The sequence below is a fragment of the Triticum aestivum genome, chromosome 2D (assembly GCF_018294505.1).
Source record: "Triticum aestivum cultivar Chinese Spring chromosome 2D, IWGSC CS RefSeq v2.1, whole genome shotgun sequence".
Taxonomy (NCBI): Eukaryota; Viridiplantae; Streptophyta; class Magnoliopsida; order Poales; family Poaceae; genus Triticum; species Triticum aestivum.
Genome location: NC_057799.1, coordinates 443,120,332 through 443,142,096, shown reverse-complemented (window position 1 = coordinate 443,142,096; position 21,765 = coordinate 443,120,332). Strand labels below are relative to the sequence as shown.

The 21,765-nt window shown below is 48.1% G+C and overlaps 3 protein-coding genes across 3 annotated transcripts; 2 read left to right on the top strand and 1 right to left on the bottom strand.

The window, feature by feature from the left end:
• The first annotated feature begins 3,146 nt into the window (after positions 1-3,146).
• Positions 3,147-6,279, top strand: LOC123053715 (DNA-directed RNA polymerases II and IV subunit 5A). Its single transcript, XM_044477245.1, has 4 exons — positions 3,147-3,487; positions 3,572-3,760; positions 3,862-3,975; positions 5,410-6,279. The coding sequence occupies exons 1-4, from the start codon at positions 3,287-3,289 to the stop codon at positions 5,533-5,535; spliced, it is 630 nt and encodes a 209-aa protein (XP_044333180.1). The 5' UTR covers positions 3,147-3,286; the 3' UTR covers positions 5,536-6,279.
• Positions 6,280-8,750: 2,471 nt separating this feature from the next.
• On the top strand, positions 8,751-14,713 carry LOC123053714 (DNA-directed RNA polymerases II and IV subunit 5A). Its single transcript, XM_044477244.1, has 4 exons — positions 8,751-9,113; positions 9,200-9,376; positions 9,490-9,603; positions 14,246-14,713. Exons 1-4 carry the CDS (start codon positions 8,916-8,918, stop codon positions 14,369-14,371), a joined length of 615 nt encoding a protein of 204 aa, XP_044333179.1. The 5' UTR covers positions 8,751-8,915; the 3' UTR covers positions 14,372-14,713.
• A 3,319-nt stretch (positions 14,714-18,032) lies between these two features.
• On the bottom strand, positions 18,033-20,447 carry LOC123053712 (probable inactive receptor kinase At1g27190). Its single transcript, XM_044477243.1, has one exon. The coding sequence runs from the start codon at positions 20,285-20,287 to the stop codon at positions 18,410-18,412; it is 1,878 nt and encodes a 625-aa protein (XP_044333178.1). The 5' UTR covers positions 20,288-20,447; the 3' UTR covers positions 18,033-18,409.
• Positions 20,448-21,765: the final 1,318 nt, after the last annotated feature.

Genomic DNA, 21,765 nt, shown 5'->3' with positions numbered 1-21,765 from the left:
ATCGGTATGTTACTTGCCCGAGATTCGATCGTCGGTATCTTCATACCTAGTTCAATCTCGTTACCGGCAAGTCTCTTTACTCGTTCTGTAATACATCGTCCCGTAACTAACTCATTAGTCACATTGCTTGCAAAGCTTATTATGATGTGCATTACCAAGAGGGCCCAGAGATACCTCTCCGATACATGGAGTGATAAATCCTAATCTTGATCTATGCCAACCCAACAAACACCTTCGGAGACACCTGTAAAGCATCTTTATAATCACCCAGTTACGTTGTGACGTTTGATAGCACATAAGGTGTTCCTCCGGTATTCGGGAATTTGCATAATCTTATAGTCAAAGCAATATGTATAAGTCATGAAGAAAGCAATAGCAATAAAACTTAACCATCATTATGCTAAGATAACGGATGGGTCTTGTCCATCACATCATTCTCTAGTGATGTGATCCCATTCATCAAATGACAAGACATGTCCATGGCTAGGAAACGTAACCATCTTTGATGAACGAGCTAGTCAAGTAGAGGCATACTAGGGACACTCTGTTTTGTCTATGTATTCACACATGTACTAAGTTTCCAGTTAATACAATTCTAGCATGAATAATAAATATTTATCATGATATAAGGAAATATAAATAACAACTTCATTATTGCCTCTAGGGCATATTTCCTTCAGTGGCGGTGGATGGCAGCTGCAGCGGCCCGGCGAGCGCGGCGGGGACGCCATGGGGCAGCGGCAGCGGCTGCTGCGGCGGAGGCCGCCAGGAGCGACGGCTGCCACTGCAGCCAGGGCGGGCGGTGGATGGCAGCTGCAGCGGCCCGGCGAGCGCGGCGGAGGCCACTTGGTGCAACGGCTACCACGACAGCCAGGGCGGCGCAGCCGGGTGCGGCCCGTAGGACCCGGCCAAGAACAGGCGGATCTCCTGGACCGCCTGGGTTAGGTCCCGCAACACCCCGGACACCTCCTCCGGAGTGAGGACGGCGAGGGCGGGCGTGATGGAGGATCCCGGCAGCGGAAGAGACGGGTTGGGCGGCGGTGAAGACATGATCGAACCGAAGCTAGCTGATACCAAATTGTTATGGCGGTGCTAGAAGGAGGGTGTGAGAGGGCCGACCGGGGGCCTTTTTGCCCACGGCCGGGCAAGAGGGAAGGGATTTCCTTCTTAATTCTTGCTTGATTAGATTGATACATCTCCTCTCTTTATATAGAGTGGTTTACTTGACTCCCAAGCAAGACTTACTTGACCCCTAAGCAAGAGACCCTTATCTCTAATTAACCCTAAGACTAACGGGCTATACCGTCAGCCCAGGCCATTAGGCCCATTACGTACTCTAACAAAAACACCATGAAAAAAATAATTGACCCAAGCCAACACAGATAAACAAATTGTTCGCAACAACTTGCTAGAGAAAGAAGACAATCACACGAGTGAAGAGCGACGCGGTGAAACGCGCGTTAGTCTCTAGTACCCCTCATGTCTACCCATTATGCTACTCCCAGTTCGATTGGACCGACTTCCTCCCCAAGCACAAACGATTTAGAGAAACAAAAGAGAAGCATGGAGTCATTTTTTGTAAGTGACACTCAATTCTGAATCATTTGGATGAAAAGACAATGAGATGTGTCTTCTTCTTCTTTCTTTTCCTGGTAAAAAGATGTATTCTTCTGGGGCAAAGGCACAAATTTTTTTGTCCATTTTGTCTTAGGACCTGAATAACTAGGGAATGTTCACCTGGGAGGGGACAACCTTGAACGTTTTGACCAATCACGCGGGAAGGAATGAGCGAACGTTTTCGTTGCGATATCCTCCCCAGCGCAAAAGGCCTACACCTCCCCCGACTCGCCAAAAAAGTGTGTCTGGGCCAATCAGTTGGGCCAAAAAAAGCCCATTTTTCCGTGAGATTTTTTAAAATGGGTGTATGGACCCCATTTTAAATAGTTAAACAGACGCAAAAAATACCATGATGTACATAATAAAAAATGCCATCATGTTCAAATAGATCACATATTGATCAAGGAATATTTGCGTATTAAGAAAAAAAATGTGTATATAAAAATGCCATGGTCCACTAAAAAACAAAGACAAAAATGTATTTTAATTGTCATGGTTCTATAATTTAAGTTGCAAAAACAACAAATTAGTTGCCATGTCAATAAGTTTTAAGTTTTGCGATAAAAGAATGATTCAAAATTGAGAAATAATAAAAGGTAAAAAAGGAAAATTTTGGGGCTGAGATAATAAAATGCCATGAAATAAAAATAAAAAATGGCATTCTCCAAAATTAAGATTGCCATGTTCTTTGTCATAACAAACAGCTCAAAAAAATGCCATGATCCATATATTAAAATAAAATTAATCATATTCCAGATAAAAAGTGGCATGCTCCTAGTAATAAAATTGTCATGCTCTTCAAAAAGTGACATGCTGTTAGTAAAAGAAAATCCTATCATGCTCTTAGTAATAAAAATGCCATGCTCTTTGAACATTTATGAATTGCCATGTGAACATCATGTGATTTTCTAAAACTTGCCATGCTATAAAACATGGTAAAAATAAATTTACCACGCTATAGATTAAAAAATTTCATGCTCTTAATAAAAGAAAAAAGGCATGCTCTTAATAATAAAAAAGGGCATGTTCTCACTAACAAAATTACAATGCTCTACAATGCAAAATAAAAAATGCCACACTCTATAAAAAAAGTGCCATGCTCTTTATAATAGAAATGACATGCTCTTTCAAATAAAAGTGCCATGCTCTTTTAAAATAAAAGTGTCATGCTTATACAAACAAAATTCCATACTCTTCATACAAAAATGACATGCTCTTAATAACAAAAATGTCATGTTCTTTAAAATAGAAATGACATGCTCTTAATAAAGAAAATGCCATGCTCTTAAAAATAAAAATGTCATGGTATATAGTACATTGTAAATGCCATGGTTTATCAAAAAAAGTTCGTGGTTCCTCCACGAAATGCCACGGTTTCTATAAAAATGCCATAGGAGCTCCCGAGAAATTAATGACAAAAGGCGTCCTCTGTGTGTATTCCTCATATATGTTCGTAGGGCCAGCCCAGCCCAGATCATTCTCCGGCCCAATTAAACCCCCATAACTCGGTCTCGGGTCCGGCTCCGACCCACTCTTCCTCGCTCCTCGCCACTCGGTGCCGGTGTCTCCTGGAACCCTCCTTTCTCCCCCCAAACCCCTACCTCCGGTGCCGCCGGCCCTTCCTCCTCCGAAGGCGGGCGAAAAATTCGCGTGGGTGATCGGCGAAGGGATGGCGGCGGCAGAGGGGGAGGCGATCCGGCTGTTCCGCGTCCGGCGCACGGTGATGCAGATGCTGCGGGACCGCGGGTACCTGGTAGTGGACGCCGACGTCGACATGACCATGGGCGAGTTCGTCGGGCGCTACGGCGACCCCGTGCGCCGCGATGACCTCGTCATCAACCGCGCCAAGAAGGACAAGCCCGACGAACAGGTGCGTCCCCTCCCCCCCACCTCCTCCCCGCGATTTCCGTACTAGGGCATGGACTGATGGACGGCGTTGGCAATGCCGCTCTAGATCTACGTCTTCTTCCCGAACGAGCCCAAGCCCGGCATGAAGACGGTCAAGAGCTACGCCGAGAAGATGAAGCAGGAGAACGTCAACAATGGCATACTCGTGGTGCAGCAGGCGCTGACCGCCTTTGCCCGCAACGCGGTGCTCGGGTTATCGCAGGAGAAGGAGAAATTGATGCTCGAGGTCTTCCAGGTCGCGCTCTACATCCATGCCTCTTTACTCGTCTGACTAATATCCAGTGCCTCTCGCCATGGGAACCAGTGGCTGGCGTTTAATGTAGTGTTGTCCTGCAGGAAGGGGAGCTTCTTATAAACATTAAGAATCACGATCTAGTTCCCGAGCACGTGCTCCTCACAAAGGAGCAGAAGAAGACGCTGTTGGAGAAATACACTGTGAAAGAAACTCAGGTCTTACAAATTTGCCAACCCTTTGCTCACTGTAACTGACCTGATATTCCAATTGATGCAATCATGTCATTATGTGAAATGTATTTCTGTTTGAGCCATGTAAGCCGTTAATAATCATCTGTGAACAAACAATTATAGCTAAAAACCACGACCCTGTATTCCAGCATACCTTCATGTAGATATTCCAGACGGTTGTGTTGGGATGAAACACATTATTGATTTGAAAGAAAAGGTTCCCTCTACTTCCTCAAGCTATATTTCACCAAACTAATGTCCCTCATACTTAATCCCAACTGGAGCATTTTATTTTATCCCATAACCTGGTTTACATAGATGGGTTTTTGTCCTGAAAACAGCGGCTTTGCATGCTAGTATGCCACATAGAGGCCGAGGTTTTTGTTAGACACCAAGTACCAGGATCATATCCCCTAATAATGCAATAGTAAGGATACAATCTTATATAGTCCTACTTGCAGAACTACTAGGACATATCCCTATGTCCACTACAAATAGTAGACATAAGCCATTTCTGATAATAAGATCCATATACGTATGTGGATGAATATCCTGGCCAGTGTCGTGTTAATTTGCGTTCAGTATGACAACTGTTAAGTCATGTATGTTTGTTACTCTTTAAGTCATCTTGATTAAACAATTATGGTTGTTCATAATTTAGAAACATGTGAATTCTGTATTATCAAGTGTAGAATCGGGATGAGCAAGAAACTGATCATGTGTAAGACCGTAGCTGAGGTGCTACTTTGATGAAAGTAATCTGGTGATGTCATGAGAGGCTGGGAATGTTAGACACAGGTGGTAGCAGGATAAGCTAGTAGGATGTACATGCCAGAAGCTCTTCTAGAACTTGAAGAATGATGCTATATAGTCTGCTTCGGATGTGTTCCTTTCAGAGTTAATGTGTACTTAAGGATTCTTAGATGTATGAGCATTATGTTTCGCATAGGTTAGTGAGTCTATGGGTGTTCTACTGACACTGGTGTGGTGCATATTTTCTACAGTGATACTTGCTCTGTTAGGTAATGTTAGAGATAAGTGTACCAGAATTTGTTACTCTCATATCAGTTTTGGTGTACTTGTTTGTTTCCGTGCGTTGTTTGTTAAGATTAAGATGCATAATGCTCTGAAGTTAGTAGGAAGCTGCATTGGTTTAAGTGTTGCTTACCCTTTTTACTTGGTAGTGGTTGAACGATTTGCATTGGTAACGTTTTGCATTCATCAATTTTCATAATCTCATTCTTTAGAAGAGTTTGGCCCATATGTCTTCCTTTTTGCCGTAAAACGGCAGGTGCTCTTCCAATCAATAGTATAAGGAGAAATGTCTTATGTACATTAATAAAGAAACAGATATTAGCCTCTATTATTATAGTGGTACTCTAGGTTCTGATGCTCTTGTGCTGTCTTGTGATGACGCAGCTCCCTCGGATTCAAATCACGGATCCAATAGCAAGGTACTATGGCATGAGGCGTGGACAGGTCGTGAAAATCACCAGGCCCAGCGAGACTGCTGGAAAATATGTGACGTATCGCTATGTTGTCTGAGCTCAAGAGCGTATCTGGTGCGCCGGGGAAATTGTTGCTACCAGTACACCGGACACCGCTTGCACATCGAAAAATTCAAAAAAAAAGTGCATTGAAACAACAATGTTGGCGGAAAATTTCATATCAAAATTCGAAACATTGCACTAGATACAAAAAAGACAAATTTGACATCAGTGTGATAATTGGCCGAATCTGAAGCCCAACTTATATTAGGTTCACATTGATGTCAAATTTATCATTTTTGTATCTCGTGCAATGTTTCGAATTTTGATATGAAATTTTGTGACAACATCGGTCATCGAACGATGTTGTGTCAATGCACTATTTTTTTTCCAGAATTTTTTGAACATTTCTGGATGTGCAACCGGGGTCCGGTGCACCGGTAGCACCAGTTGCCCTGGTGTACCAGATACGCCCTCGTCTGAGTTCCACTACATTCTCAAGGGTCGAGATGTTCTGCAAGCACTGCCAGTTAAAATGCTTCCTGTCCTCAGTAGTAGACACTTGTTTTCTCGAGGAACAGAAATTACTTTCTGAACTGCCTTAGTGCTCTGTCTTTACATCTGCTTGTCAGTTTGACATGACTCTGTTAGCTAGCATCTAGAAATAGATTTCGGTAGTTCCGTTCCTTTTTTCGGCACTGCTAAATAACTCTTTGCTACCCGAAATAGTCGGTCTGTTTCAAAGTTCAGTTTAGTGCTCCTGTATTTAGCTAAATATATAAATGGTATGACCATTTAATCTGGTACGGTTGTTTGTTTGACGAGCAAAGCAAAGCTTGCAGCATGAGGTTCCCCTCCCGGCATGCATGAAGTAGGGTGAGAATGGCGGCGGTTTGGTGAACCTCGAGCTTTTTTGCCTTGCCTATGCGATGTGATGGGTGGTTGATGATCAACCTCAACTTTTTCCTTTTTAGGTTTCACATTGCTCACGGCTGACCATATGCATGCCGGGAGGCAGTTGATTATCAACCTCGCTCGCCGCAAGGGTTGTTCAGATGGAGTCCAGAAGGACTGCCGTATTATATCTGTTTGGTTTGATTTGGCCTGTCACTTGTGACCAACCACCAATAATCAGGTTAGAAGAATGATTGCTACTCCAGCTGATCAACGAACCTTTTTCTGTTATAATAGTGCAATGGTAGAGATAAAACAGTTATGCCCAGAATTTACAAAAAAAAACCCTTTAAATACACAAAACATCAAGATTCTCAAGCATTTTAAGAAAATTTCTACACTGAGATCTAAGAAAATCAGGCAAGATGCCTGCAAATGCGGACAAGGGTACTTCGACAATTTATGAGCCACAATGCAATGACTAGGCACGCGGTGGAGGCATTAAAATAATTATCTTTTTTAGGCAAATTAAAATAATTATCTGACATTGTCGTAAGTATTCCAATACCAACAACAGGCAATGGGCCACAAATGCCAACAAGGGTTCTCCAACAACTTTTGAGTCACTTTTTTTCTGTTGAGAAACAAGTGGCGCGGACGTGGTGTATCTGCTCCCGAGCTCAAATGCCTCCTACTGAACATTACAATAAAAAAAAGTAAATAAATTCAAATAATTCAGTTTTTTTGGTAAACTTTGACATTTTTTTGTATGCTTGCAAAATTTCAGTAAGAAATGACATTCGTGGGAGTCATGTCAAAAAAAACAAAACAAAATCCATGCTCCAAAATTGCTAGTTTTGAAAACATTTTGGAGTGCTGATTTTGTTTTTTTGGCAACGACTTCCAAGAAAGTCATTTGGTGCTGAAATTTGGTATGCATACAAAATATTTGTCAAAGTTTATCATAATTTTTGTTTTTTAGTATTTTTTTTTGATTTTACTATTCATCAGGGTGCATTTGAGCTCAGGATCAGAATATGACTTCGCAGTGGCGCACCTTTCTTTGAAGAGAATTCGACGAAATGGCACTCACTCCTTTTGCCTTTCTCCAAAGCACATCTTTTTATATATCTTTTTTCTTCGCGAACAACACACACTTAAGTCCCACTTAGACAAAATAACACGGATTTTTCCTCCTCGTTTTTGTGGTCACGCCATCATAATATTTTGAATGAAAGCTAGTATCTATTAAGATACTAAGCCCCCTAGATCTGGAGCTGCTGGTGCATCGGGGTCTATGGGGTCGCTGGGGCCGTCTGTAAGGGTGTCGTTGGTTTAAGGGTTCATGTTTGTTTTACTTCTCATTTGTTTTAGCACATTTTAATTCATGAATGTTTATTAAAAATTCTGAAGATTTAAAACAAATAGTGAAAAAAATTAACTCACAACATATTTTATATTCATGAACATTTTTAAATTTTGTTAACATTTTAAATTTCGAAATATTAATTCAAGTTAGCGAATATTTTTAAAATCCATAATTATTTTTAAAATTTCTGGAAATCTTTTAAACTTATGTATTTTATTTATACTATTTTTTAAATATAGGATTTTTTAAATCCACGAACATCTTTTAATTCAACGAACTATTTTGAAATAAAAAGAGAGCTGACTTTTCGTAAGATAGCAGTGGAGTGAGCGAAAAAAATGTTAAGCGAGTGAGTAGAGAAGTGAGCCAAGCTAAGCGAATGGGAGTTCGTGCACCAATCCATGTGTTGGAAGATAATTAAAAGCCAAGCCAACACAGATTAAACCGAAACGAAACAACCGTTGCAATATTAGTTAGAAAGAAAAGACAATCCCTCGAGCGAAGGACAACTTGGGGTAACGCACATTAGAGGGTGTTTGGTTCAGGGACTTTTTAGTCCCAGAGACTAGAAAGTCCCTACGGGAGGGACTTTTTCTACAGGGACTAGAAAAAGACTCTACTAGAGAGTCTTTTTTATTAGTCCCTGGGACTAGAAAAAGTCCTAAGACTTCTGAACCAAACACCCCCTTAGTCTCTAGTACCCCTCACGTCTGCCCCACATGCTACACATGCTACTCCCGTTTCGATCCGATCAACTTCCTCCCCAAGCACAAACGACTTAAGAAAAGTGAAAACAAAACAAGAGTGTGGAGCATGGAGTCATTTTCTGTAAATGGCACTCAATTCTAAATCATTTTGATGCAAGTACAATAAAAGATGTTTTCTTCTGGGGTAAAGACAGAGAAAAACATGTCCATTTTTTCACACACACACAAAAGTAAATAAAAACATGTCCATTTTGTTTTTGGGAGCCACATGTGTTTCACCTGTTCGGAAAGCCCCGATTGAGCCGAACCACAAGGCTTTCACCTAAAGGCCCAACCGCCCAAGCGACGGCCATAGCCGAAAACCCTAACCCGCCGCCACGCCGCCCTCCCGCCACCCGCGCCGGCGCCGCTTCTCCCCGCCGATACAGGCCAAAACCCTCGCGCGGGGGCATCGGAGGCGGAGGAGGGATGGCGTCCAACGGGGACAACAAGCGGCTGTTCCGCGTGCGGCGCACGGTGTTGCAGATGCTGAGAGACCGCGGGTACACGGTGAAGGACGAGGAAATCAAGCTGTCCCTGTACGAGTTCGTCGACCGCTACGGAGACCCCGTCCGCCGGGACGAGATCGTCATCCATTGCGAGAAGCAGGGCGACCCCAACGACAAGGTCCCCTCCCCTTCTTGCGCCGCCGCCTCCTTCGATTTCCACGGTGGGGTGTCTTCTGACTGACGGTGTCGCTCCTGCCCTTCCAGGTCAACGTCTTCTTCCTCGACGAGTCCAAGACCGGCCTGGCCGTGGTCAGGAGCTGCGTCGAGAAGATGAAGCTGGGGAACGCCACCAATGGTATACTCGTCCTGCAGAAGGCGCTGAGCGGCCCGGCCCGGACCGAGGTCGCACAGAGCAAGAAGTACCACCTCGAGGTCTTCCAGGTCGCCCTCCTCTGCATCCCTTCCTCCCTGCCTAGTGCTCTCTTGGCTATTTTTGAGCCTTTCCCTCTCCAGGGACCAATAGCTAAAGTTTAATGTGCTGCCCTGTTCTGCAGGAAGGGGAGCTTCTTGTAAACATTACTGAACACCATCTCGTTCCGAAGCACGAGCTCCTGAGTGACGAGGAGAAGAAGGAGCTGCTGCAGAAATACACTGCCCACGAAACTCAGGTCAGATGAATTTGCATATTCCTTTTCTCTGTGTCACTGCCTCACTGGCCTGATATCCTAACCTTTTGCAAGCATGCCATTATGAAAAAAATCTTTTCGTTTTTAATAAGCCATATAATACGTGAGATGGTTTATGTAGAAAATCTATGAAGAATTAAATTATCGATAAATGTGACCACCTATTCCATCAGATCAAAATGTATGTGCACATTACAAATTGATTGTATGAAACACCCTATGAGTTCTGCAAAGGTTCATTTCTGTTCCCTTCAAGTATCATTATGGGAGCACTTCCCCTTCCTCGGTTTAGACAGACAATGCTGCTGTTTTGGTGCTCTTGAACATTGTTTTATACTAACACACCAGCAGGTGGATGACGTGGCCGATCGAATCCTACTTGCCTAACTACTGGGATCATATCCTCACAAATATACAATAATCCTATTTCCCTAATAATAATAATTGGATATCATGGAGCAAGCACTTATGTCATGGCCGCCCTCGCGAGTTTGCAGGACTTTTATGTCATGTTGGATTGTTTAGTTTTAGTTTATCTTGGTTCAAAAATTACGGTTGATCCTAATTTAGGAACACATGGATATTGCATTACTCAGTGGATATTCTGGGTGAACGACTTTTCTGAAAGGGTAAGAATGTGACGCAGTTGGTAGTAGGATGAAGTAACCGAGAAGTTCATACCCAGCTCCAAGATGATCTTGTTGAGCACTTGTGGGCACTTCATAGCACTCGATTCCTGTACTTTCTATCATTCCCTTCATTTGGACCCTTTTGTGTGTTTGAATTTGAATAATTAAATTTGTAAGTAGAATGGGCACCTAAGGAACTCTTAAAATTTAAAGGATGGTATTTGATAGTTTGCTTGGGAAGTGATGCTTTTGAGAAGTTAATAAGTGTTGGCTAGCCAACCAAATAAACCCCTTCCTCCTCCCTCGCCGCCGCCGGAGGGTGCGGTCGAGCGAAGCCCGGTCAGCATAGGCGGCGGCAGGGCTTCCTTTGTCCCTTCGCGCGGGTGGTTAGGCGCGAGCCAGATCCGCCAGGGCTGGGCGCTAGGCTGGGTGTTCAGTTGAGAGAGGAGTAGAACTTGGTTCAGCGGCTGAGGATGATCAGGCCGGATTTGCCGGAGGAATAAAGATGAGGTATGGCAACTGGCAACTTACTACCAAGCAGTAAAATTCTAGCCGAGACACAGGCAACATACATCTTTACACAATACAGTAGTGTAATTCCCACGACAAACTTTGGGCAGAGGGGTTAGTTTAGTTTAGCTGCGTATTTTGTCTTTTCTATGCGCAACATGCAAACAATAATACAATAACTGCAGGCGACAGCTAAGCAGACGATTCAAACAGGGCCGCCATGGTACATCTGTCTGTCTGCTCTGTGCATCTCCACCTCCCCACAGTGATTCTCAAGGAACCCTAAAATAAATGGCTGAAATACCGCGACGCCGTCCCACCACAACTCGTTTTTCTCAGTTTCAAAGTTTTTAGCCATCCAATCCAAGCATTAAGGGCGTGTTTGGTTCTCTGGGTAACTTCACGCTGCATCGCATGAGGGATCCTGGTTGAGTGTGGCCTGGTTGAGATGGTGCAAGGGTGAGTTGAGATGGGTGTTTGGTGAACCTGTATGATATGCCTGTATGAGGAGCTGAATGTCACTTAACAGGGATCACGCAGAGAGTAAGGGGGAAACGGGATCCGGGGGCGGTGGCGGCTCTTGGACGAGGACGACGGTGGCGCTTGACGAGAGATCCTGGGACGGCGCCGATGCTAGACGAGGTATCCGGGGACGGCGGCTGCGCTTGGCCCGAGGGATCCAGGCGGCGACAGGCTATGGGCGGCGGCGACATGCCTGGATGCGACCACTGCCTCACTGGCCTGATATCCTAACCTTTTGCAAGCATGCCATTATGAAAAAAATCTTTTCGTTTTTAATAAGCCATATAATACGTGAGATGGTTTATGTAGAAAATCTATGAAGAATTAAGTTATCGATAAATGTGACCACCTATTCCATCAGATCAAAATGTATGTGCACATTACAAATTGATTGTATGAAACACCCTATGAGTTCTGCAAAGGTTCATTTCTGTTCCCTTCAAGTATCATTATGGGAGCACTTCCCCTTCCTCGGTTTAGACAGACAATGCTGCTGTTTTGGTGCTCTTGAACATTGTTTTATACTAACACACCAGCAGGTGGATGACGTGGCCGATCGAATCCTACTGCCTAACTACTGGGATCATATCCTCACAAATATACAATAATCCTATTTCCCTAATAATAATAATTGGATATCATGGAGCAAGCACTTATGTCATGGCCGCCCTCGCGAGTTTGCAGGACTTTTATGTCATGTTGTTGTTTAGTTTTAGTTTATCTTTGTTCAAAAATTATGGTTGATCTTAATTTAGGAACACATGGATATTGCATTACTCAGTGGATATTCTGGACGTGAACGACTTTTCTGAAAGGGTAAGAATGTGACGCAGTTGGTAGTAGGATGAAGTAACCGAGAAGTTCATACCCAGCTCCAAGATGATCTTGTTGAGCACTTGTGGGCACTTCATAGCACTCGATTCCTGTACTTTCTATCATTCCCTTCATTTGGACCCTTTTGTGTGTTTGAATTTGAATAATTAAATTTGTAAGTAGAATGGGCACCTAAGGAACTCTTAAAATTTAAAGGATGGTATTTGATAGTTTGCTTGGGAAGTGATGCTTTTGAGAAGTTAATAAGTGTTGGCTAGCCAACCAAATAAACCCCTTCCTCCTCCCTCGCCGCCGCCGGAGGGTGCGGTCGAGCGAAGCCCGGTCAGCATAGGCGGCGGCAGGGCTTCCTTTGTCCCTTCGCGCGGGTGGTTAGGCGCGAGCCAGATCCGCCAGGGCTGGGCGTTGGACTGGTTGGAGGGTGCGGCGGCGCGGCGGTACTGAGGAGTGGTCGGCGACGACCTCCTGGCGGCGGTGTGACGGGCGTCAAGGTGGTGGTTCTCCCCTCTGGTCAAGCTGGCCATCTCTGCAGGTGGCGGCGATGCGGCCCGCGCCTGCATCGGGTGGAGAGGGCCGTGGGCGGCGTGGGCTGCGGGCGGCACTCCTGCCATGACCTGCGGCTGGCGGTGGGGGGGAGGGGGCAGCAGGGGGTGTCTCAGGCGACGGTTCCTGGCGGCGGGGCGTTCTGGCATCATGACGGTGGTGCGGGTCAATGTGCTGGCCCCTCTGGAGGCCTTCTTCGGAGGCGGGTGCGATCGATCCGGCGGACGGGTGGCTGCATCTTCCTCGCGTGGTTCTGGCCGGTGGCCGTGCTAGGGCGTCAAGGGTGACGCAGGGGAGGCTGCTGGAGGGATGGGTAGCCCGACTACCTGTCACCGGCGCAGGGGGCGCAGGGGTGCGCTGGTCCGGACGAGCTCCGTCCCACCTCCCCTTTTCAAGGCCTAGTGCCTCCTGGCTGGAGACCGTTGTTCAGGGCGGGACGGTCACCGGCGGTGCCGGTTGTGCTAGGGATCTGCTGGTCGACTCAAAGCCTGTTCCTTTGATGGTCTCCGGAGTGTCTGAATGCAAGGGGGCGGCCTTGGTGGCGGGTGGGCGGAGCTCGTGACTCGGGCGCAGACGGGCTCACTGTCATGGCCGCGTGGGCGGCATGGGGCGGGCTCTCGACGATCTACGGTGGTGGTGCGGTCGGTGCTCTCGTGTAGGGCCGTACGCCAGGTGGAGTTGGAGGGTGGTGGCCGGGGTGAAAACCTCGTCTGGCTCTGGCCAGACTGATGACGGCGGCGGCGGCTATGCGTCATTCCCTTCTTGAAGGCTCCATCGGGGTGGCCCTGCGTCCTTCGTGTTACTCCGGGTGAAAACCTCGATTCAGTGGATCGGGCGGTGGCGGCTCTACAGTGTTGTTTCTTTCATGGAAGCACCGCTTTGGTGTCCCTGGTTCGTCGAGTTTTGGCTTCGTCTCCTCGCGGTGACTCGTTCACGGTGGAGAGCTCCTTAGATCCTTAGCTATGCTCTATGCCTCTATCTGTCAACTAGTTGTCTGCTTTGGGGCATTTGGAGTAGTGTTGCTGTTCGTCAGCCCCCTTGTATCTACCTTGGGTGTGTGTATGTGTGGTGTCGGGTGGTTTGCAGTCTGTATGTCGTCGATCGTTGCTTTATATATAAAGCGGGGCGAAAGGCTTTTTCGGTAGAAGTTAACAAGTACTATGACAATGTCAAAAAACGTCTTATATTTTGACACGGAGGGAGTAGTGAATGGGTCCTATGTATATGTGCAATATGTCTGCGTATGTCTGGTGGATCTGTGGGTGATCAACTGACAAGGTTTAGCAACATATTTTGTAATTTGTACTGTTTTAAATGCTTTCTAGGATAAAATTAAGTATATCAGTGTACTGGCCTGGTACATTGGTGATGATCGTCTGATGAGTTTGTTGTTTTGGAATCGGTTAGAGTCCCATAATTTGCATTGGTCATATTTCACATTCATCAAGTTTCGGTACCTCGGTTTCGTTAAGAAGCTTGACCCCTAGCGCAGTACCTCTAACAAACAGAACACAGATACTTCCCCCCAATCTTTTACTACAGTGGCAGTCTAGTTTCTGATGATTTGGAGTTACTATCTTACGATGCAGCTCCCGAGGATTCAGCTCACGGATCCGGTAGCAAGATACCACGGCATGAAGCGTGGGCAGGTGGTGAAGATCACCCGGCAGAGCGAAGTCGCCGGAGAATACGTGACCTACCGCTACGTCATCTGATCCTCACCGACGTATCAAGGCCTGAGGTTGGTCTGGGATTTAAAATGGTTCCTTCGTCGCCAAACCCCTCCCAGTACTCGAAAGAAGCATTGCTGTGTGTGTGTGTGGAGGAACCAAGGTGCTCGCTGAAGTGGCTCGGTGCCCCTTTGTTTGTAACTTGCTGGCAATTTGGCATGAGTGTGTTAGCTAGAAAAATAGGTTTCTGTGTAGATGTGCTGTGTTCCGTGCTGCTAAATAACTCTTGACTGTATACGTGAGATGCGTTGGTCTGTTCCGAAGAAATTCAGTTACTTGTGCGCCCCGGTATTTTGACCAGATGGAAGGAGTATGCCTTTCTGGGTACGTCTGTAGGAGTATCGGTTAAGACTGGCAGCAAAGTGGCAATCTCGAGATAATTTTTTCTGCGCAGGCCTGGACTAGCTTTTCCTCTGCATAAGCCGAGAACCTGGAAGCTTTGTTGTTTTTTGGGTTAAAAGTATCGTTTGGAACGTTCGCGTGGTCGTCTGATTTTTATATACCAGCATAGTAAAAAAACGTCCCGTGTCTTTTGCTTGAGTTTTATTGACGTTTCTACAGTTGCGGGAACTGCACGGCAGAAGAAGTGGCTGGCAGGATCCTCCGCTCCTTTTGGACGGAGACTTGTTTGCAGTTTAGCGGCCAAGAAAAACAATCATCCTAGGGGAAAAAAAGAACTAGTCTTACTACCAAGAAAACCGCAAGTCAGTCAACGACGGGGACATGGCCGATGTGGTTGCCTCAGATCCCAGCGCTCGTGTCTGAATCTGCACTCCATCCTCCTCCCAATTAGCAAAGCGTCACTTGGCAAACGAATAGTATCTCGCACATCACATCCAGGTCTCCTGCTGTCCTGCCTGCGGGCTGCAATCGGAGGGACAGGTTTAATCAGTACTGTGATCTTCATCCGTGGATTTGTGTCGACCAGCGGCCCTCCGGGCATGTTTCATTCACATTCCCTCTTTTGTTTTCTACTCCCTCCCTGTGTTCGCTATTATTATAGATGTTCTACTCCCTCCGATACTTATTAACTGTCTGCTGATTTAGCATCAAGTTATCAGTGTATATAGACAGCTAGTGTGCTTGTTCACTCATCTCAGTCTGTACGTGCTCCATATTAAAATATTGAAACCATCTTGTAATTGCAATAGTAAAGGGAGGGAGTAAATTATAAGTGTGTCAAAAAGGAAAATCTGCCGAGCATCCGCGGACAGTTCGTGTCGTATGCGATAGCAGAGCTCTCAATGCAGTCTTGTTGGTAGTATTGCGTAACTTCCAATGTCTCCGTACATGAAATTCTGCACTGCACGGCTCCTTCGTCCAGCCATGGCGTTCCAGCATTCATGGCGACATATTAAGGAGCCGGTCAAACACAGCATCCGATCAGACCATCGTTCTTCGCTACCCTTCTGTTGATGAATCGCGCAGGTCCCCCGATCATATGTGTAGGGGGAGGCCCAGCGCTGGTGTATCCTACAGATAAGGCATGCCATCATTGCAACGGATCTGCGGATGCCAGCTGCCGAGCACCTCCAGCCTTCCAGGTCACACTACAGAATCAATAGTATCACTACAAGTTACGAGCAGAAAACTCGCAGCTGTGCTTGGTGTTCAGTTGAGAGAGGAGTAGAACTTGGTTCAGCGGCTGAGGATGATCAGGCCGGATTTGCCGGAGGAATAAAGATGAGGTATGGCAACTGGCAACTTACTACCAAGCAGTAAAATTCTAGCCGAGACACAGGCAACATACATCTTTACACAATACAGTAGTGTAATTCCCACGACAAACTTTGGGCAGAGGGGTTAGTTTAGTTTAGCTGCGTATTTTGTCTTTTCTATGCGCAACATGCAAACAATAATACAATAACTGCAGGCGACAGCTAAGCAGACGATTCAAACAGGGCCGCCATGGTACATCTGTCTGTCTGCTCTGTGCATCTCCACCTCCCCACAGTGATTCTCAAGGAACCCTAAAATAAATGGCTGAAATACCGCGACGCCGTCCCACCACAACTCGTTTTTCTCAGTTTCAAAGTTTTTAGCCATCCAATCCAAGCATTAAGGGCGTGTTTGGTTCTCTGGGTAACTTCACGCTGCATCGCATGAGGGATCCTGGTTGAGTGTGGCCTGGTTGAGATGGTGCAAGGGTGAGTTGAGATGGGTGTTTGGTGAACCTGTATGATATGCCTGTATGAGGAGCTGAATGTCACTTAACAGGGATCACGCAGAGAGTAAGGGGGAAACGGGATCCGGGGGCGGTGGCGGCTCTTGGACGAGGACGACGGTGGCGCTTGACGAGAGATCCTGGGACGGCGCCGATGCTAGACGAGGTATCCGGGGACGGCGGCTGCGCTTGGCCCGAGGGATCCAGGCGGCGACAGGCTATGGGCGGCGGCGACATGCCTGGATGCGACCACTGGAGGGCGATGGCGGCACTTGACAAGGTATCCAGGGACGGCAGCGGCGCTAGACGAGGGATCTGGGGACAGCGGCCTCGCTAGACGAGGGATTCGGGGATGGTGGTGGCGCTTGCCGAGGGATCCAGGCGGCGACATGCTACGGGCGGCGGTGGCGCTTGACGAGGGCGACGGCAGCGGTGGTGCTTGTTGAGGACGGCGGCGGCGGTGCCTGCTCGAGGATAGCGGCGCTGGGCTACGGGGAGGAGATGCCCTGCCTGTGGTGCTTGCTCTATGCGTTGACGAGATGGAAGGGATAAGAAAAAAGCGAACGAACGAGCCTGCATGCGTGCTACGCTCGATTCCTACGTTTCCCTTAGCCTGGCTGAGAGGGCCTTTTTTTCATCCACCGGGCCAGGCTGAAGAGCCCATGCAGAGTAGTACCAAACAACTCAAATATTGCACGGTGGATGCGAGCCAGCTGCAACGCAGCGAACCAAACACGCCCTAAAGTACGTACTCTTCTGCTAGTCAAGAGACCGGCCGAATAACGCTCGCTATCGCCAGGAAAGGTCAAATTTAGGACTCTGATCTGATCGTGAGAGCCCGTGATGGTGACAATTATGCATGCAGACTGGGCATGTGCGGTGGAACTGCTTATTGTTATCAATCACAAAGAGCTGACTTTCAAATCAAACAAAGCATACAATATAACAGCAGGGCCAGCCAGATAAGAACAGAGGTATCGCGGGTTTAGGGGGAAATGAAAAGCTACTAATAAAATTTAAAAGTCAGGTTGACTATGTCGTTTGCACAATGCTTCAAAATTAGTCTTCAGAATACAGAGCAGAGGCTACAAGTAAATGGTCCAAGGTTGAAAGGTATAGGACAAAGACACATGGCTTGGAAATGTATGTTGAAGGATTTTAGCACCCAAATTGGAGTATTGCCAACAACAGCAAAGTGTCTAACGCAGAACACACAAAATATATGAGAATGAGATAGGGGATATCATATCATCCAGCAAATTCACAACAGAGAAAATGGTACTCCCTCCGATCCGAAATAAGAGACAGATGACCAAAATAAGAGATAAATGAGATAGGGTAATATCATCGAGCAAATTCACAAAACCGCGACACTTATTATGGATCGGAGGGAGTAAATGGGATTAGCATGCTACATAATTAGCATATATGAGCAGGAGATAACAGGGTGATACAAAACGGCCATGCAAACAAAGTTAAATATTCCTGTAAAATTAAGATAAATTGATAGACGATCAATTTTTTGAATGCCAGTCTCATTTGTATAGGGGACTGGAGAGCAGGCCAGTTGTTCCAAGAAGGTGATATCAGAATTTAGACACAACAAGAATTACAGTTCCACCGAGATACTACAAGCACTAGCAATAACTTAAAGAGACAATGCAGACTAATCTTACAGCTTACATGATTATCTCACCATGAGACGGTGCCATGATCGAACTGATTATCCGGCAGTAATAATGGTTTTGCCATGGATGTCTCGGCGTGCTCTCGATCAATTCAACAGCCAGAGCTACGCAAGTAGTAGCATATTAAGCCTGACCAAGCGGTTCACAATCCATCCGAGGCGTTCGCCGCCATCAGGTGTCCGAGTCGTCCTTGTTATAGGCCAGCGGAAATTCGTCAAACTGCTCCGAGACATCACGGCCCGTTCCAATGCTCTTCAGAGAGTGGTAAACCCTGTACATTGAGATCCTCTCCTTTGGCCGCGCCACGATACACTGAAAAGCCACCTTCAAGAACTCGCTGATCTCTGCATCAGAGCCCTTCAATGACTTATCCACGGCATCGGCGATTCGTCCGGTGCTCTTGAGCTGAAATACCCAATCCACCAGTGTCCCCTTGAATCCTTCACCCACATCACTTGATACAGAGGCAGCCTCCTGCCCGCTCACGAGCTCCAATAGTATGACCCCAAACGCATATGTATCGCCCTTCATGGTACCAACTGGATTGCTAGCATACTCTGGGGCAACATACCCAAACTCCCCGAAGTCACCATTGAGGAAGGGGCTTGTGTCTCCACCTTCACCTGGCGCCATCCGGACCAGCCTTGTGAGCCCAACATCTGTGATCCGAGCTTCATAGTCCTCGTCGAGAAGCACCGCACTCGAGCTCAAGTTCTGGTGAATCTGTGGCATCTGGAAACCATGGTGCAGCCACGCAAGACCGCGCGCCGCCCCAACAGCAATCCTGAGCCGCGTCGCCCAGTCCAGCAATGTCTCCCCTGGCTCCTTCATCACCTTGGAAAGAGCCCCACTCTCCATATGCTTGTACACCAGCAGCCGCTCCTCCTCAACAACACAGAACCCCAGCAGCGGCACGATGTTGGGGTGCCGCAGCTGCCCAATCCGCCCCATCTCCGACCTGAACGCCTTCTCTGAGAGAGGGCATGAGTGCAGGCGCTTCACCGTCAGCGCGGACCCGTCGCGCAGCACGGCCCGGTATGCGGTCCCTGCCCGCGAGCTCCCCGCCACCACGATGTGGCTTGTGCTGAAGTCCTGTGTGGCTGCCAGCAGGTCGGCAAGCTTGACCTTGACGATCGGTTTCTGGAACAAGGACACCGGGGCCAGCCGGTTGTGTGCAGCCCGCAGGCGCTCCGCCCACCAGCTCCCGTCCTCGGCGGCAGTGACCTCCGACTCGCTTCCTCCGCGGCCCTGGCGGCGGCGGCCAGCCTTGCCCTTCCCGGTGCATCGCCAGAAGAAGAAGGCGAGGAGCAGCGAAGCGGCGGCGCCGAAGACCCCGGCAGCAATAACGATGCCGAGGCCGGTGCCCCCAAGGCCGCTGCCGCAGCGCGAGGACACGGGGTGGCCGCAGAGGCCCGAGTTCCCGGAGAAGGAGTCCTTGGAGAAGGCAGAGCCGAGCTGGGACGGGATCTGGCCCTCGAGGCGGTTCCCGGAGAGGTCGAGCGCCTTGAGGCGGTCGAGGCGCGCGAGGGAGGCGGGGATCTGGCCGGAGAAGGCGTTGTCGCTGAGCTTGAGCGAATTGAGGAAGCGGCAGTTGGCGAGCTCGGAGGGGAGCGGGCCGGTGAGGCGGTTGCCGGAGAGGTCGAGGTTGACGACGAAGGGGATCCAGTCGCAGAGCGCGGGGGGTATCTGGCCCTCGAGCGCGTTGGAGGAGAGGTCGAGCGTGTTGGCGGAGCGGCAGTACTGGAGCGCGGGGGGGATTTTGCCCTGGAGGCCGAAGCCGGAGAGGGAGACGGCGAGGATGCGCGACTCCTGCGGGTTCCAGCAGGAGATGCCGGAGAAGTCGCAGACGGCGCCCGCCGAGGTGTTGCTGGTCCAGGAGGTGAGGCGGCCCTCGGGGTCCCTGAGGTCGGCCTTGACGCCCTTGAGGCACCGCGCGTCGTCCTCCTGCGGCTCCGCCGCCGACCCCGGCGCCGGCTGCGGCGCGGCGGGCGGGAGGGTGAGGGCTAGGGCCAGGGCTAGCAGCAGGAGGAGGCGGAGCGAGGGCGGCATGGCGGATTGGTGGTGGAGGCCGTGGTGGTGGTGGGGGGGTGGTTTGACCAGGTGGGGAGACTGCGGGCGGGCGGGGGCGGAGTGGATGGGCGGTACTGCTGGTGTGTCGCGTGTGCGCGTTTTGGTGGGGCGGCTTTGGGTTGGGGTGGAGAGGAGTTGGACTGCGCCGCTGGGTGGGGGTGGGGGTGGATGGATGGGGAGAGAAGTGGAGAAGAGGACAGGCTCGACACGGGGTGGTGGGAGGATTGGCGAGATTTGGAAGCGACGGACGGCTGACTAGTACCCCAGTGGCGACTCCCCGAGTCTGAGTGAGTGGTGATTGCTTGGGCCGTGCCGGCCGCCGGACGGTGAGCACGCTAGGCTGGGCTCCGTGAAGGTGCCGTAGCCTTTTGTTCTTCTGTTTCAGCATTTTTTTTGCTTTCGACAACGCAGCAAGCTCATGCGCTCAGTTTGATGTTTTTTTTTGTTAATTCTCAGTCCACTTTTTTTTAAAAGAAATCCTAGATTGATATCCGAATTTTAGACAAGTATAACAGAAGTGAAAGTTGCCTTTTTTAAAAAAAATTGGCCAGACGAAACAGTGGAAGTTGCACTTTGACCGATTGGCTTAAAGCATCTACATCCGGACTTCACAAATTTGACCCCATATGCGTCCATGGACAATCCCAGTCGCTCCCCCTCATATTTTAGTGTTCGCAACCATCCTCATCATACTCGGGCCCCCAAATCCATGCAGGCGTGATAAATTACATAGATCATCAACTTAGCAGCCATAGAAAGAAGCAGACATAGATAAAATTCGCGGACATAGCAACAAAAGCTCATCACCGGACATGTACAACCGAACCAAAAGAAATTCATCACCGGACACTAGATAATTAAACTAGGTAGATACTAGAAACAAATGGAGGGGCATTAGACTTAACAATTCCATGTCGGGCCCTTGCCCCTTGCGGTCACGGGAGCGGCGGTAGTTTTCCTCGACGTAGGCATCCACGGTCGAAGGGGCGGCGTTGAAGGAGCCCGCTTGTAGATGCTCTTTCCATTGCTCGCTCTTTCAGTATGATCTGCATCGTTTTTTATTTGCATTTGTGGCTCAACTATGAATACAGGCAAAAAAACTATCTGCACATATGGAGTCTGAGAACTACGACTAACCTATCTATCGGCTACACTCCTTTCTTCATGGATATGGAGCTGAAGTCATCCTCCCCAACAACGTCGAGCATGATTCTTCTTGCGTATCTCGCTACGTGGAGTATGATGCTGAGCTGGAGCATCAGGACAACTTGGATGCACTGGATGAAGACGACGTCGCAGTAGCCAGGTTGGCTATCTACTAGCAATAGCTTCGCCGCTATCAAACGCACGAAGTACATAGCTGGGTGTTCAACGTCGGCGACCATGTTCTCCATCTGATACAAGACAGGAAGGGATTGCACAAACTTTCGCCACCATGGGACGGAACCGTCATCGTT